The sequence below is a fragment of the Suricata suricatta genome, chromosome 9 (genome assembly GCF_006229205.1).
Source record: "Suricata suricatta isolate VVHF042 chromosome 9, meerkat_22Aug2017_6uvM2_HiC, whole genome shotgun sequence".
NCBI classification, from domain to species: Eukaryota; Metazoa; Chordata; class Mammalia; order Carnivora; family Herpestidae; genus Suricata; species Suricata suricatta.
Window position 1 is genome coordinate 67,296,552 of NC_043708.1, and position 18,986 is coordinate 67,315,537.

The 18,986-nt window shown below is 30.5% G+C and overlaps 1 protein-coding gene across 4 annotated transcripts in view; it reads left to right on the forward strand.

The window, feature by feature from the left end:
- NOVA1 (NOVA alternative splicing regulator 1) overlaps positions 1–18,986 on the forward strand; it is a 149,446-nt gene that overhangs the window by 113,269 nt on the left and 17,191 nt on the right. For 3 of the 4 annotated variants that reach the window (XM_029951957.1, XM_029951959.1, XM_029951960.1), the window contains exon 4: positions 6,108–6,179. The exons of the other annotated variant lie outside the window; for it this stretch is intronic. In XM_029951957.1, coding sequence (XP_029807817.1) covers positions 6,108–6,179 — 72 coding nt within the window. The remainder of the gene's footprint in view (positions 1–6,107; positions 6,180–18,986) is intronic. 4 annotated transcript variants of the gene reach the window in all.

Sequence of the window (18,986 nt, forward strand, 5' to 3'; positions counted from 1 at the left end):
TTTGTGAGAAATCAGAAATGATTAAAATAATTTATAAAAACGTCAATCTGTATATTCCAAAACTGCAACATAAACAATGTACTAGAAAAGTTCAAATGCATGTGAAAGAAGTGTAGCATGGAGTGACATTTGGTCTTAAAGAATAGGTGAGTATTTGTACCGGACCTTCCTTGAAAATGATATAGGAATTTCCTAATTAGAGGAGAAGAAAGAAAAAAGCTTATTTTAGCCATGTGAAACTGTATGGAATTGAAAAGAAAGATATAATGATTGAATAATAGTAAAGTGACTCTCTTGACAGAAATGGAACATTTGTGTTGAAGTTTAGAAGAAATTAATGTTAAATAGGGTAGGACTAGGTAATAGAAAGCCTTGGATGTCTGGCAGAGGGGTATTCTATAGATCCTTCATAATATTTCCCAAAAGAGCTTTTGTAAATTCTCTGGAAAGTTAGAACAAAAGGAAGCACCTCTGCATTTTTAGAACACCTCTTCTGTTCTAAAACTCCTCCCAGACTCTTAAAAAGGGGTGCCTATAGGTGTAACTATTGGCAGTAGACAATTAGCTGAGTGATCTACTATGCATATCTTTAGGTTTGAAGGTTTGTAAGAAAATGTTTTTTAAACTTCTTTCATGTAACACTCAAAAATTTAAGGGATGTTAAGCTTTGTCAGGCAAAATAAATAATAAGTAAAGGTTTGGTGGTCAAGAATGAAGGATCAGCAATATGATAGTCATGTACACGGTGACTGTTTCTCTGACTACCATTGTGCTATGCACTTTGCATGTATTATCATATTTTATTCATCTTCACAAAAGCCTACGAGGCAGGTAAGGAATACAGAATCCATGTTATACTTAAGGAAGCTGATGCATAAAGAAATTTAATAACTTACCCAAGGAAATGTAATTGATAACTGATCTTGACACTGAGCTATATGGCCTCCAATTTTGAGTCATGATGATAAAATAAAATTCAATAGATTTCTCTCTTTTAGGACATTTCATTATCTTGAATAAGTTTATCCAAGAAGAGATTCTCATTTAAAATAAAATGTCTTGTGTCAGTGTGAAGTTAAGAAGAGACTAGTCAATATTTTAAGAAGATGGCAAAAACCTACTCTAGTTTGTTAGTAAAGTTGAGGCAAATGTTAAAAGATATTTCAAAGTAAAATTTGTGAGGCTCTGAGAATGATTTGTTCTAATTCCAAAATGGTAAGAAAAGAATAAAGAATGATTATATATGGTTTTGAGCCTAGTAGAATGGTGAAGCCTAGAAAGCAATAAGTAAATTTTAGTTAGGTGCCTGTCTGAAATACTTTTCTTGTCTGTTGAAGGCAAATTGAGTAAGTATACATAAGTATGCTTTTATAGAAACTCAGATGAGGCTGTAAAACTGCAAATATAGATCCTTAATTGTAGCAGAGGTGATAATTTCACTTACCATCTTTATTTTGTAGAGAAAAAAAAGAGCAAAAAATGAGATAAAGAACCACGAGAAAAAGTAAGTCAGAGGCATTATAATATAGTGGTTAAGGGCGTAGGAGCTGGAGCAGGAGTGCCCAGGTTCAATTCCTGGCACTTTAATTTACCAGCTGTATACCTTTGGGTGAGTTGTTTTGCTTCTCTGTACCTCAACTTCTTTACTCATAACATGGGGTTAATAACTGTAATCTGTTTTGTAGAGATATTGTATTAACTGAGTAGAACTATACCTGGTTCCTGGTAAGTACTTTTTATTAATCATAAAGACAAAAGGGAAATCAGTAATACGCCCTAGGGTAAAATAAGGAGGGAAAGTACAAGGAAAGATGCTAAAAAGGATCCAATACACAAAGAAAAATAAAATAATATTTTAATAGATTAAAGGAGATTTAAAAGTTAGTTTTAATCACATGGTGAGAACAAAGTCATTATTTCCTACTAATATTATTTCCTAAAAGTATAGAGGCTGTTTACGTAAAGACAAAAAATGGTGTGGAGGGTAGAAATGCTGATTTGAAATTTTGGATATATAAAGGAGCAAAATACAAGTTAGATAAGGGAGGCTTACATAGCCCTCTCTCTACTCAAGAGGGAATGGCTTGTGTTAAGGAATAAACAAGAGCTTGAAAAGTCAGAGAAATTGAAGATCACATTACTCAGAGGACAAGATGACAAGCAGTAGGGGAAAGTTAATATTGAGGATGTTAAGGTCATAACCTATAAAGGAGAGGAGGACCGAGTAGGAGACCACAATTTTGTCTGTAATGAAAAGAATAGAAAGATGGAAAAATGGTGGTTTGACAAGTGGAAAAAGTTCAAATATAGTCAATTTTAGTAAATAAGGAATTTTATTCTGGAAAATCATGATTGTTTTTTCAAGTAACAAAGACTATCAGTAAAATAAGTAAAATACATGGGATTGAATGATTGAAGAGAGGATAAAGGTGTAGAATAACAATTATGAGGAAAATAAGCTATGGAATAGGAATAAATTCTGAAAGACCTGTGTAAATTTGACAATTTGAGTTTAAATTAGGGTTGAGGGGTTCCAGATAGTTCAGATATTGGAAGAAAGGAGGAAGGAAACTTAGGATGAAAAGCCATAGGTGACAATTACATATTCACATACTTTAATCCATTTTTTATAGAGCACTATACAGATTTATTTAACAGAACTCAAAACACAGGTGTAAGGTGATTACTTGAATAATATTACTCAGCTAGTAATAAGTTTTGAGTTACAATTGAGATTTGTTGTTCATTACTGTTTTCAATTTACCTATAAATATCAGAGGTCTTGACAGTCTGTTACTGTAGATTTGCTTGGAGGTAAGCTGCATATATTACAGAGTTCATTTATAGTAATATTTTCTGGTCCAGCAAAACTGACACTTGTTAACAAGAATGCATTTTACAGTTTTGTAGTCCTTTTTAAGTTCTTATTCCCAGAAGCCTAATTATATCTACATTTAACTAAATGACTGTTGTTAAATCGTGAATATTTGAAAACTATTTCAAAGGATCCACTATTTTGAAATTGTAAAATAGTTAAAAATTTTCCATAATATGTAATTCAGCCTTCAGTCTTTAAAGCAGAATTCTTAAGCAGCTACTCAATTCATGTAAATAGAAATCTTATACTTTTCCATTTGGAAGATAAAATTGCACTAAAAAATGTCCTTCATAATCACTATTTGATAAATGTAAAAAAATTTAGAGAAAGAAGTGTGCTTTGTAAGTGTTTTTTATAACAAATATTTTAATATACTGTTGCTTATATGGATATGCAGTTAGTTACATCTTCATGATGTGTGACAGAAATTTTACTAAATGATTTTTAACTTTGAAACCACAAAACTTTAAATTGGTGTAGTAAGTAGGAGTGAATGTTTTGTTTATGAAACAATAGGGAAGCAAACATATTGTACATTTATGTTGTACTTTGAAGTATTTCTTATGGATTATTCAGTTCTATTTCTGTTGTTGAGAAAACTATTAAAGCTGTTATTCATTAATCTAATTAATAAACATTTTAAATGAAAAGTATTAACATATTTACATTAACTGTTTGTTAGAACAATTTTTTTAGCTATTACTTTAAAAAATCAACCAAAATGCAAACTTCTTGGAGTCTTTTTATTGTTATAAGCTAAATTTGTAAAGAGAGGAGACTTTTTGTGTTTAAAGTATCTAGATGAATAATAGCTACAAAATTCATGGCGTGCTTATTTCAGTAGATATTCATTATTTTAGGAATTTAAATGAGGAAAATATATTTAGAGGTGATTTATTGCAACATTTTGGCAGTCTTACCTTTGAAACTCAAATTTTTATAATTTTCACCTGTTTACTTAAAATACTAAATTCTAACTTCTTATCAGATTATGATGTTTAGTAAGCAAACTTTTAATGATTTAAATGCATTCATATTTTACCCAAAGTTTAAAATTACTGTTTTTTGTTGTTATGAGAAAGAAATAGCATCTGAATTATTCAGGACAGTGTTGATGACTATGAATTGTATCAGTTACTAATAATGTCCAATATTTCATATATATGCCAAGCAACAGAAAGGTATTAAATAAATTGATGGAAGATAATACTAATCTAAGCGATTACAAATTTTGAGTAACTTGCTGTTACTACTTTTTCCACATGTTCTTTGCAGTGTTTCAGTACCTTATTGAGAATTCATAGCCAGGGTAAGGTGGGTGTCATAGTGAACCTCTGGTACTTCAGGTTGATTTTACCCTGATGGAAATAGAAGAACCCAACACACACTTAGTGCTTCTGTGTGTTAATGAACTTAAATTCTAACCTGTTTTGGGAGAAATGGCCTCTAGATTTATTTCACGTCTAATTCATCAGCAACCTCAAAATTAATCTAAGTGCAGAACACATTTTTAAGTGTATGTTAACTACTCCCAAGAATTCTCTGTAATAACACTTATAACCAGAGATGGGAAAATAAAATCTTTACTATTCAACATATAGTAGCATGATGTCAATAATATATGTCCCAGCATAGTATTGCATGAAAAGAAAATATTTTAGCAATCTTTAATAACTGAAAATGAAAGTCTCTCTGAAGAAATGGCAGGAATTTATTACGAGGAACAAAAACAGAAAACAAGGTTATAAAGATATTTTATCTTCTTTTATGAGGTTTTACTTCTGATTGTAGTTCCTGTCCCCATTTAAAATACAATTTAACAAAAAAACTTGGTATAACTCAATGTTACGTCTGGTTTTCCTCAAAATATCTTAGGTTTTAACTTAGAAGAACCAGGAATTACCTGAGGAGTGGACTATTTAAAATATCATTGATGTTAGAACCAATCTTTATTTTGTTACTGGCGAATATTAACTTAAGCAGAAGCCTGTGAATTTCTTATTCTTTCTTTTATGCTCAACTGCTTTGTTCTATCCAAATTAGAACTTTTGAAATCTTAAATGAAGAAATATGATTTTATTAAGTAATTTTATCTGCTTTTCCTCACACCGCTGAACCTTTAAAGTTATGTTTTTGCTCATATCTGAGTAATTGTGATGCATATGTATTAATATAAAACATAAAATCCACATAGAATTATGTCTATACTATAAAACTACCCTATTTCACCAATTAGGAAATATTATCTACTGAAGGTGCTTCTTAAGCCATGCTATTTGCAAAATGAAAATATACTTTTTACAAAGAAAAAGGCTCGACATCTTACACTTTAAGGTTATTCTATTAGACTTGAAGTTTTTTAAAAATTTTAATGAATTGTTCAATAAGTATATGATGGTCTCACACAACATATTTTATATATAGTATGTATAAAGTGTTTAGGAATGAAGTGAACAATAAATATGATTCCTAATATTTTTATGCTTATTTTCAACACAGGCTGATGATGCTATAATACACCTATATTAAATTTTTAGTCTTTAACATAAATGATAAAAATATTATGGGAATTTGTTAAAATGCAATTAGTTACTTGTTTATTAATATGAGGTTAATGTTTACATTTACAGACGGGCTCTAAATTTATTAAAAATTAATATTTTAGAAGATAATCTGATACTAAGAACTCAGAACTATAAATTTAATTGCTTTTAAGTATGGATCCCTAAATTCATGTGGAATCAACTTGTTGGTGATATTCAACATATTAAGTAGGTAGATGCTTTTATGCCAAAGTAAACTTCATTTCACCACTTCTTCCAATCCCCGACTGTATTCATTGATAGGAAAATAACTCTTTCACTTTTATTCATTGAATTTCTTGAATTTGTTTGACATCTCTTTTCCCCCAAGCAAACAAGAGGGAAAGAAAAGAGACTACTACTATTCATGAATATGGTCAGGATACCTTTAATACTCATGTGAATTTTTATCAGTCACCATCATGATTTCAAGTCATGAATTTATTTTTACATGCTTATGCATGCATATTTACATGCATTAGTTACTTAATTGATCTTAAATTCCATTAAATTTGAATGAATAGGAGAAATATTTGTTCATAGGATTTTGTTCTCGTTATATTACATTTTATTTTATTTTGTTTTATTTAAATAATCAGTTTAAGGCTTTTAAAGGTTGATTTGCTCCTGAACTGCTTTGTTCCCAGACATTGCCATCTTCCCCAACTACCACCAAGTCCTCTCCATCTGATCCCATGACCACCTCCAGAGCTAATCAGGTACAGTATCATCCTGTCATCTACACCATACTTTTCACGGGTGATTGCCTGCACATTGGATAAAAAAGATAATGGTGGGTTAAGGATGTATTCGTTCATTCACATATGTGCACCATGATCAGATTCCAAATAACCTGAGAAAGAAATCTCCATTACTCCTGAAACTTTATATGCATTTTTTAACTTTAGATAACAAAAATATATTCAGAGGTAGACTACAAGAATTTTGGATTTTTCCCTTAAAATTATGACTTTATGGAGCTCTGTGGGTTTTTTATTGAGTCACTGTTTATAATCTTCATTATTCTTCTTCTTAGGATTATTGTATATAAATTAAGAATATCATATATGTAAAAACAAATGTATAAATATGACTTATTGAGCAAAGGTATATCTTTAAAAGTGAATGCATTTTCATTTGTTTTTTTTTTTATTGCAGACATGCCTATGTAAACAGTTTTCAACTTTAAATGAAAAACATTTCTAGTAATCTGAAAGTAACTGAAAATTGGTGTTTGTCATAGTTTTAATACTGTTTAACAGCTCAGGAAATGGTATTTTCTTCTAAATTAATACTAGCATTTTCTTTGGTGAAGTGGTACACTTTGCAATTAGAAATATCAAACTAATGGTTGATCTGATGATTGTTTTGATACTGAATATTTGTAGGTCATTTTTTTAAATGTAGTTATTTTTGGCACATTTAAATAAGTCATCTAAAATATTTATATGTAATTCAGAGTCATAATGTACTTGACAAATGTTGAAAATATATTCATTAAAATGATTAAACACATTTTCATTTTGTCTGAGTTGAGCTTCATTTAGGTGAGAGATGTTATTTTCTTTAATAATTCTACTTTTTTTTTAACTAATACAGGCCTTATGGGATTATTCAAATATTAAATGAAAGCTTATCTTTTTAATATATTTTTCATATAGTTGACTAATAAATTATTAACTTTGAACTATATTTGCTAACTATGTTAAATGTGCCTTTTGTATGTAACCTAATATAAGCCTATCAGAATTATTTTGCTCATTTATTGATTCTAATACTTTTGCAACTGAGGAAAAATTTTTAAATGATACCTGGAAGTAAAACTAACATGGAGTGCTATGTTATTCTATAGTAGGAGCTTGATTTTCATTTTATACAGTACCACTCCCTTTAGACAAAATTGCTTTGTAATACTCACATTTTAGCCCCAATAAATTGGTTAAAATTATACATGTCTCTAATGATGAAACCCAGCACTTCCCTTTGAAGGAAATGGTATGAAATAAATGTGAGAACAAAGCTTATAATATGGATGCATAAAGTTAAAAAGATGTTTATACATTTGCACTTTATATGCCTATCTCTTACATGACCCTTAATTATATGATATAGAAAACTATTGGAACAACAACTGACTTTATTTTTTAATGTTTCTCTTGTATTTTATCATTTTTTATTTTTTTGAACAAAAACAAGATAAGTGAGCACAGCAGCAATAAAAACAAAACTAATGATATTTCTCAGTGTATAAGGTAAAAAACTCAGGATCTGGAAAGAAAACTATCTCAATAGTTTTGTCTTTAAAGTTAGATTTATACTTCCTTTTATTTTTATATGAACATGTGAATTTTTATTAAATGATTTTCTTTAAAAAGCTCATTTATACGTTGACATTTACTAATAGTTTTACCCTCCAGATATGCTATTGTGTCCACCTCTACCAATTCTAATATTTTTCTAGTTTGAAATAATAATTCCTTGTGGTTTTGTACTCTGTCCACTATACCCAGTTATATTTGTTAAATATATATTTTATTTATATTCCGATTTCCTCTGGTTTTATACAAATAAGCATAATATCTCCTGGATAACATAAGGCAAGATATAAAAGAAGAACAAAACAAAGTTCTTCAATTCATTGGAATTTTAGTCATTGTCTTCTCCCTTATGTTATTAGTAGTTTGTATTCATTGTATTCCCTCAGTATTTCCCAGTAGATTCAACTACACTAGGTTAAGCTTAGATCTGTAACAGTATATAGATAGAAAAATGGGTTCTAATATGATAATCTTAAAATCATCATAGGTAAAGTGAACCTTTAAACCTATAAGAAAATTATTTTTATGTGTTACAGCTAATGTGATACCCTCTGCTTGTTAAAAATAACTAACTATAAACTTTTTCCTTGTAAATTTTATAAACCAATGTAAAATACATCCAGACAACTATTTGTGTTATTTTCATCCATAAAGGCTAAATGAGTTATGATTGAGTTCTAGTCCCAGAAAAGTAGTTTGTGTTACAAACTAATGTGATAAAAAGATCTAAAGGACTATTAATATTCCGAAAACTCAAAAATATAAAGCACAGAAAATACACCAAAGAGTTTTATTGTAATTTCAACATTTAAAAATCTTTTCTTTAAAAATGATTGTGTTTCAGTACCTACTAAATTTTACTTTTTCTACCCTTGTTTTTCTACATATCAGACTATTTCCACAGGTCAGACAAGCAGACTAACCCCAGTGTTGTCGGTCTATAATAATTTCCCCCTGAAAATTGAGAAGTCTTACTATATGGTGCTTAGAAGTCAAGACTAGTGCCAAATTGTCTATTGTTCTGCCACTTACTTGCTGAGTAAATTGGGCTTCAGTTTCCCCTTTGTGAAATTCAAATAATTATAGCATTTCACAGGGTTGAAGAAAGAAAGAAATTCATTGTTCATGAACAGCACAGTATCTAGAATGTAATATGTTAGGTTAAATGTTAGGTTATGTTTATTTAATTTATTTTTTTATGAAATATCTGTCAAGTGATATGAAAGAGTATTCTTTAAGATGGTAAATAACAGCATACAGCTTATTAAAACTGAATTTTATCTTTAAGAAAGGATTCTAAGGTACTAGTGTTCCTGCTTTTTTAACTCCAAAATATTTCTGTAATCAATCTCTGTATGCTTTTTAAGATTGTTTAAACTATGCTACAGTTATTTTCTTCTCTAGTGAGAATACTAAGTTGTGGATTCTCCAATAAGGAATCATCTTGCTATTATTTCCCTATTGAGAAAGAAAAGTTAGAAGGGCTAATAGTTTTATAAGTTACACTTTTCTGTATGTGTGTTGCATATTGCAACGTACAACTTTGAAATTTCTTATAGGTAAAAGTTTAAATATGAAGCAAATATAAAGATGTAATAAATAGAATTAGATTCTTTAAGCAATGTGTTTTTTAAAAACCTAAAAACAAAATTTTTAAAAAGTTGGGTTTGATCAGTTCTGAGTTATTGATACTAAATTTTTTTCAGTTACTTCAAAATTCAACAAAATGGTTTTGTTAACCACTCAATAATGTCAAAATTTAAATTCCAGCCTTAATTTTAGATTCCTTGTGGTTAGCTCACCTAGAATTGTTCCCAAATTTCATGAAAAGAAAAAGGGAAACTAATGATTCCAGAAATATGTGTCTGATGGACATTTACTTGTTTACTGGTGCATTTGAAATTATATATCAAAATATGATAAATGAAAATCAATAACTCATGTATAGCACCATTGCTCTGGTTACAGGAAAATACAGATGAAACCCACTGGTCTTTCTTTATATTCATCATTGTAGATCTCAAATGGATGCTTAATTCTCTCAAATAGTCATAAGCCCATTTACTTTTTTACTCTCTAGATGGCTATTTCATGTTTTCTTCTTTCAACCCCTGTATTAACTTTCTATTGCTGTGTAACAAATTACACAGTGGCTCAAACAGCACCCATTTATGATCTTATAGTTTCCATAGGTCAAGAGTCTAGGCACTGCTTCACCGAGTTCTCTGCTCCTGGTCTCACAAAACTGCAATCAAAGTATCGGATGGAGTGCATTCTCATCTAGAAGCTTGACTGGAGCCAAATCTGCTTTTAAGTTGATCCAGGTTGATGTCAGCATTCAGTTCCTTGAAGTTGTATGACTTAGGGCCCTGACTTCTTACTGTCTGTCGACAAGAGACTGCCCAAGTTTCCTGCAGTGTGACCCTCTGTATAGTAGGCACTTTCTACTATGGCTCTTTGCATCTTGCAAAGCCAGCAGGAAAATCTTTCTCCGATGTGTGCTAGCAAGATGGAATCTTACATATTGAACTTAATCACGCGTGACTTCTCACCTCCTTTACCATACAATATAACTTAATCACAGTAGTGCCATTCCATCATTTTGCCACATTCTGTTGATTAGAATCAAGTCACAATTTTTACCTACCTTCAAATGGAGAGAATTACACAAAGTGTAGCACCAAGGAGGCACATCATGGGGCCATCTAAGAATTCTCCTATCAAACCTTCTATCTCTTGCTCCATCCTCACTCCCAACTGATGATCTGACTTCCTACTTCACTGAGAAAACTGAAACACTCAAAGGAAAACTTCCACAAACTCACACTAAAACAAACTTAATGAGCCAGTATTTATACCCAAATATTCTACATTCTCTTCCCTTCTCCTATCTAGAGCCAGTAATTTCAGTTATACACTAAACATCATCCTTTTTCCTTTACTCAAGGACATCTCTTCAGCAATTCTGCCCTCCTCTCTCCTTTTTCTCTCACTTTTTTTTGTCTCTATGGAATCATTCCCATCAGCCTACATGCATCTCCCCCCCATCTTAAAGACTAAGCAAAACTTCTTGTAATCCCACAGCCCCTCAGCAACTAATGCCTCACTTCTTATACTCCTTTGTAACAAAATTCACAAATTGTTCTTTCTCTGTTTTCCGATTTCTTTCTTCCCATTCTTTTTTAGGTCCATTCCAGCATGATTTTTGCCTCTACCATTCCACCAAAACTGTGTTTGCTAAGGACATCAGTGATGACCACATTGCTAATTGCATTTGTTTGTTCTCAGTCCACATGTTACTTGTCCTTTTGGCAGTATTTGTCATAATTTGTCACTTCCACTCCATTGCTAAACTTTCTTTACTTGGCTTCCAGGATACTACACACTTGAGGTTTTGGCATCATTTCATGAGCTTTGTCTCAGAAACCTTTGCTAGTTCTTCTCCTCATCCCACTTAATTTTGGAAATCTCCATGTCTTAGGACTTCTTTGGGGTTTATACTTTCTTTCTCCTTATCTGGTATCATGGCTTTCATATGTTACCAATTGCCAAAGTTATGTCTTCTGTGAGATGCAGCTTTACTATGAACTAATAAAGCTTAAGCCTTAAGACTTCTCACTTACAGGGTTATTACAAGGCACTGTACCTTGTACATAATTTTATGTTCATAATTTTGAATATATTTTCCAGAAATGTCCTCTAAAATTATATGATTCTGGTCCCACATAACTTGGGTTCATATTTATCTGTAACCCGCTCTCACTAAGAAACTATAGACTGTCCAGATTCTCATCCAGCAGTTTCCACTTGCATATCTAATGGACATTTTAAATTCAACAGTCCAAAAAACTATCCTAAACCTGTTGTATCTTTATCAGCCTTTATCATCTCAGGAGAAAGCCATGCCATGCATCCACTTGCTCAGACCAGAAACCTTAGATTCACTCTCACCTCTTCTCTTTTCATAATCCAATCCAGTTCCTATAAGAAATAATAGTGACTCTGCCTTTAAAATAGATACAGAATCTTAATCACTTCTCGTTACAGCTACTGCTACCCTAGTCCATGCCTGTATTATTGCAATAGTCTCCATATAGGATCTCCTGCCCTTTCTATCCTTGCTCTCCAAAAATTTGTTGTACACCAAGTCTGTATTCCTTTTAAAAATGGGTCAGGTCTTTGTGGGGTTTTCCCCCCTTCGCCTATACCTGTGATAGTTTCCCTTTTCACTCAGTAAAAGCCAAAATCCCCAAAATGATATCCTTTAATTTACAAGACCTGGCCCTTGCCACATTATCTCTTTCACTTCATTTCCTACTTCACCTCCTCACTCTCTGCCTCAGCCAAACTTACTGCTTGCTTTTTCTTGCAGACAACAGGTGTGCTCTCACCTCAGTATTTTGTTCTTGCTTTTCTCTCTGCATTAAATTCTTTTATCTCAGAGATCTACTTGGCTAACACCTTCATGACCCTCAAGTCTTACTTCAAAATTCACCTTTTCAATCAGGCCTACTGACCATCCTATGTAATACTGAAAACTGGCCTCCTCCTTCTTGTACCCTTAATTCCCTTTATCCTGCAGTGTTTTTTCCATCCCTTCATAGAAAACCATATATTTGTTTATTCTCATATTTACTGTGCATTGTCTCTCTCACTTTCCTAGAAACTAAGATGCATGACAACAGGGATCTTTGTTGAATATTTGTTAATATTTGTTGAATGACTTGGGTTGGGAAATAATAGGCTTATGGCCTATATGTTTAAAAACTAGTTTACTTTTGAAAATCCCGGCAAATGAAATTTTGAACATAGGTTCTCTAAAAATGTAAACCACATGAATAAAGGATGCTTTAAATTTTTTATTGCAATTTAATTTATTTAATAATATTTAATAAATTTATTAAACTTTATTTTAAGTATAGTTGACACACAATGTCATATTAATTCAAGGTACACAACATGATGATTTGGCAACTCTATACATTACACAGTGCCATGAAAAGTGTAGTCACCATCTGTCACCAGTGTTATTACAGCATTATCGACCGTATTCCCGGTGCTGTACTTTGCATCTCTGTGAGTTAATTATTTTATAACTCGAAGTCTGTAACACGTAATTCTCTTCACCTATTCCAATTTTCCGCCCATGCCCTCCTTTCTGGCAACCACCAGTGTGCTCCCTGTGTTTATGTGTTTCTGTATTGAATAACGAGGTTAACAAAGGGACATCACTTTCTTCATTAGACTTCTGATCTGCTCAGTACACAGTTTGAAAGCGTGTCAGGCTGCTGTCTTAAGTATTGTCATAATTCTCCAACAAAATACCCAAATTTTTATTTCCTTCAGCGTATGTCTGGGAGTTGGTGTGTGTGTATGTACATGTGTGTAATATCAGGGTAGTGTTCATTAGGAGTGTATTTAAGAAAGTTCTAGAAAAGTAATGAAATCCAAATGTTTTTTTAAGTGAACTGATTTTATTATATACATTAGAGTTTATGTACTGTGCTTACTACTAGGATGAGCTTTATAAATTGCTCATATTAAAAATTGCTAATATTTGAGAGTAGTTTCTTAGTTTATATCATATATATATACATATGTATATATCAAAATTTGTAAAACTTCCCAAGATAAATTGAACCAAAAAAAGGATAGAATTCATACTAAGAGAATGTACAGTTTTTATACAAGTACATAAAATGCTTCCTTAATGAATCGATAGACTTTTGGAAGAGAAGATTTAATATAGGAATATCAATACTTTTAAATTAAAATGTGAATACATAGTAATTTTCATTTTCTTCCAATTTTTTTTGGTATTATGGGGGATAAAAACAAAGGCAAAATGATTTTAAAATTCATATGAAAAATAAATGCCTAAGAGTTACCAGTAAACTTTTAGTAAAAAGATTATCATGAAAATAATATATTTGTGGGATGACATTTGACTCAGTATTAAAATTTGTTATAAAGCTATCATAATAAAAGGAGTGTGATATTAACACAAACACATATAATTGATCAGTGAAACCTATTAGATTCCAGAAATCCAAGTACATATGATGATTTACTATTATACGTTAAGAAAAGTAGTTTAATTTAGGGATTAAGAGAACTGTGATTTAGAGTCATAATTCGTGGCTTCAAATCAAATCTTTACCACTTTCTAATTTTCTGATTTTAAGAAACATCTTTAACTTTGCCATTGGGTTTCTCATCGTACAAATGTGGATAACAACAGTACCCTAGCTCATAGGTTTGCTCTGATTCTTAAATAAGTGAAAACATAAGAAGCACTTAGAGCACTGCCTGGTCCAGAGTAATATTTAAGTGTCATTTTAATTCATTTTTTTAGAAAAGGATGTTTTATTTAATAATAAATGGTGTTGGTGTACTTGACTATTCACCTGAAAGAAAATAAATTCAGACCTTCATTCTGTATATTATGTAAAAATAAATCTCAATGCATTCAAGATTGAAACTGTAAATTATAGTGTGTGAAATCAAGTTGAGGATGACTTTTTATTAAGCAAGAAGGAAATCCAGAACAAAGGAATACATTAAAAGATTTGGTATATAAATACTTTATATTTTTGGTAAGCAGAATACACATTAAAAAGCAGAGATGGCAGTATCCTTGGAAAAATATATGTTTAACACATGACAGTGAATTACTAACTCTAATTTAGAGGGAACTCCTAGATATGAAGGGGGAAAAAAGGAGAAAAATAGGTCAAGATTATGAAAGACACTTTACAGAAGAGGAAATGGAAATATCCAATAAATATATGAAAGCATGTTTAACCTCAGTAGGCATCAGGGTAAGATGAATCAACATCAGAAGATTTACTTATTTTTTACCAAACAGATAAAATTCTGTGTGTATTAATAATGCACATAGATCAGGAGCACAAGAAATCTGTGTGTATGTGTGTGATGTGCATTTATAAACTTGAAGTGCTGGCAGGGAAATAGGAAATAATCGTTCTTATACAATATTGATGTAACAAATGCTATAATATTGCAGCTTTTGAGACTCTATCCAGTAAAACTTCATGCACCAATACATAGGAATAAAGAGACAAGGATGTGTATCGCAGTATTATCTGCAGTGGCCAAAGTTGGGAAACAGCCTGACCTCTAACAGGAGAATGACTGAATAAATTATGGTATTGCAGAATATTATGTGGTGATGCCATTAAAAATAATGACTTGGAGCCACATAAATTGGCTTAGAATCGTGTTAATAATATATTATTTAAAGAATATTAAGTTGCTGAGAAACATATGGCCCTATGTTTAATAGAAAACGTCTTGTGCTCATGTGTCATAGAGGATGACAAGGAATATGAACATTATTAACTTTTTCTATTTATATCTCTACATTGTTTTTAAAATGTTAACTGGAAATGTAAAACATAGAGAAAATGACTTCAGTTGTGGTATATACTGTGCTTTAAAGAATATAAAGTGGGAATTTCCCAAGAGAAAGATTGGACCATGTTTGACGTTATATATATGTTTGAGCTACTTGACTCCTCTTGTTCTAGTCATTGAATGCTTTACTGAAGAATTTCAGGAAGGTTCACAAGGAAGAGGGTTCAGGCCTAGAGGAGACATTTATTAATTGACAAAGGAAATGACACTTTTTCATATTGTAAAGTTATATCAAATTATGTAATATATGTAATATTTTCATTTTTCTTAATATATCAAAGGTTCTCAATCCTACTTTTACATCAGAAATACCTATGGATATACTTACTTAATAGATCTTGCAGATTTTATATTTAAAGAGTCAGAGAAATATTTTCTAAAGCTGTTTACTATATGAAGAATGCGTATTAGTGGACTAAAATGGATTGTGTACTAACACTGTCTCATCTCTCAGACTTTATCAAGACTTTTTTCACTATGTAACACACTTTATTTGAAAAATAATAAATTAAAAAATATTTGATTTGTGAAAAGTTGAAGAGTAGGTGTTAGGTTTAGAATTGAGAATAGTAAGTTTATTAACTAGTATAATTTAAATCTCTGAAAGGTTATTATACAAAGAATGATTAGCTCCTCAGAGAGCATTAACAGTCTTTGACAGTTACCAGGAATGATTAGGAGTTCTCTCACGTTGGAGATCTTTATATACAGATTACAAAAATTATGGAAAAGGGTTAAACGAATGCTTCCAACCATATTCATTCTATTGCAAACTTCGAAGTTAGTTTGTTATGCTGTAGATGGTAGATAGTGTGTTCTTCACACCCAAGTGTGGTGTGATGGGAATCAGAGGATCTGCCCAAGAGCAAGTTAGGAATTGCTGCTGAAAGCACCTAATTTATATTTTCATAACACACCATATGGTAAATACCACATTATATGACCTTCCAAAGTCCCTTTTAAAGGCATAATTTCATATGAAGATATATCCATGTTTATGGAAAATCTAGTGCTTTTCAGTTATTCAGATTGAAAAAAGTGGTATACTTCAGGGAAAAATTATAGTCACTCTGTAATGTTGCTCATTTTACATCTCATACATGACTCAGGCATTGGCTCATAAGTTGAAAGATTTGCAATATTCTGTCTTTCTGGACTACCAACTAGGTGGAGGTGTTTTATTTATTTCATCGATGTTTTTCTTGCAGCCATAGCTACAATCATTATATCACAATGTGTTCTCAAGACAGAACATTATACATGCATTTATATAATCTAAGTATTTAATGCTTTGTACTCTGGAATGTGTTTCAGTCTTCTTGCTTGTGTGTGTACAGTTCAATAGAATTTTTTCTTATTTTTCAAATAAAGCCATATAAAAGGGGTAGTTATCAAGATTATTTTCAACATTTTACTTTTTTAAATGCTTAGAAATTTGAAGCATGTGAATGTCTTTGCATGTTCTTTCAGATAAGAGTAGTTTGGCCAGGCTAGAGAGTTTGACTCCTGCTCACTATAGAATAAAAAGTTTTTCATTGTTGACTGTTCTAATTTATCTTTGATTAAGGAATATTCTAGGTATAATAAATTGATCATTTTCATCTTTTGAACCTAATACCTTTATAATTTGTTTCACTAAGCACTTGGTTTAGCTATTGTTTTTTTCTTGTATTAGATGATAGTTTTTTGTAAGATACTCTTTAAAAATATTTTGGAAAAAGAAATGTTCTATTTCATTAACTTACTGCAAATTGTTCTGAGCCAAATAATAGAAGTTATAAAATTAATGTGTTTTTATGATTTATTAAATATTAGAAGTGAACTACTTTAATCCATATATAGGGAAAGAGCTAACTTTTGTGATTAATAATATAGTTTGTTAAATTACTGACATTCTTCTGTAGTCTTTTATGTTAGTTAATATTTGTTAATATATATCTCAAGTGTTGAGTAAGAATAATTTGTGAAATATTCATTTTCTTAATGATAGTCATTTGATAATAAATTATCAAATTTTACTAGTAAGATACTGAAATGCAAGCATGTATTAATTATAAATAATAAGTATTGGCCCCAGAAAAACTGTTGGTAAAATCAAATATAAGAAGTGTTGTATCAGGATGATTAGTAAATATAAAATACCTATAAATACCTGTATTTGACTTCAGTAATAGCTTAAATCAGGTAAAAAATATTGCATATCAATCTTTTCAACTAAATAATACGATTTAATTTTAATGGTAAAAATGGCTTAATCAAACATTTGAAAAAACAAAATTAAAAACCCAAATTATGCAAGTTTTTAAAATTCATCTATTTACAGAAGTTTAAGTGGAGATTGATTTTTCAAACTTAGTTGAGACATTTACTTCTGAAAATACTTAGTTTGGTTATAACATAGAATATTAAATCAATCCATGAATAAACTCAAAATTTAAAAAAATTTTAAATTCTAACATTAACTTTCTGCTTTTCCTAAATAGATATTTATTTTAATTTCATGATTCTTATTTAAAACTATAAATTTCCTTATTTTAAAATTTAAAAGTATTTTTTAAATCTCTGTCATTTCTCAACTACTTTTATAATATAAATTTAAATATTTAGTAGTCATTATGATAGATACTACCTGAGTGTAAGCTTCACGAAGCGGTAATCTAATTTTTTAAATTTACTTTTATAAAATCCACAAATCTGGAACAGTACCTGGAACACTCACTGAATAAATAATTGTTCAGTGAGTACCAAGAAATGTATTAAAACTATTTTAAATATGTTGTTTATTCTCATTTTGCAGAATTTGTTTATTCAGCAGTTAATTTAGAAGTAACTTTTTAAATTTTCTTTTATTACATTGCTTTTAAAATATTAAAATAAGACAAAGTTTATATGGGAAGGAAGCTCACCTGTAATTCAGTTTCTATTCTTCCCTTCATTTCAGTTTTACTGCATATAATTTTACACTATTTGATCCAGATTCTACATACACATTTATATATATTTTAGAATTTTATGTTATTTTCCACATTATTTTATAATTTCATGTAGTACCTGTCACTGTTTTGTGTATATGATATTTTCCGTGTTCTGGGTTTTTTTTTTTTCAGAAGGATCACTAAAGGTGAGACACCCTAAAGCAAAACTTATGTTTTATAAGTAAATACAATGTGATTTCCAGAAGGCAATATATACTACTACACATTTTTAAAAAGAAAGAGATTAATAGTTAGACCATTACTTCATGTACATTTGGTTCACTATTTTTTTAGTGATTAATTTTCCTGCTTTATTTTGAATATCTTTGATTTTAGCCATTTAATAATTTCTTGTTAAAGTTCTTTACTGTTTACTATTTAATGAATTGTTTTTTTCACTTTTACGTTCCCCTAAATTACCTTATCCATTCCTAGTGCTTTAAATAATTGTGGAATTTCCTCGGATCACCAGACCTTTAGCCAATCACCTACTTGGTATCGTGACTTCGATGTCTGATGGGGATTTCCAACTTAAAATATCCAAAATAGAATTTTTGATTCCCTCTATCCTTATTTTTCACCCCTTCTCATCATCCACTTCCATGGACATATCCCTTACTGTAATGGTCATAGCTATTTTTCACTTTTTAAATTGACTTTACAACCTTTAAAATATTAAATTAAAAGCATTAGTTTTCATATTAAAAACCCAAATTTTTCAAGTACATTTTTTTCAGTAATTGGAATTAAAACCTCTGAACATAAATCTTATTATATAAACTCTGAGCTTGTCTAA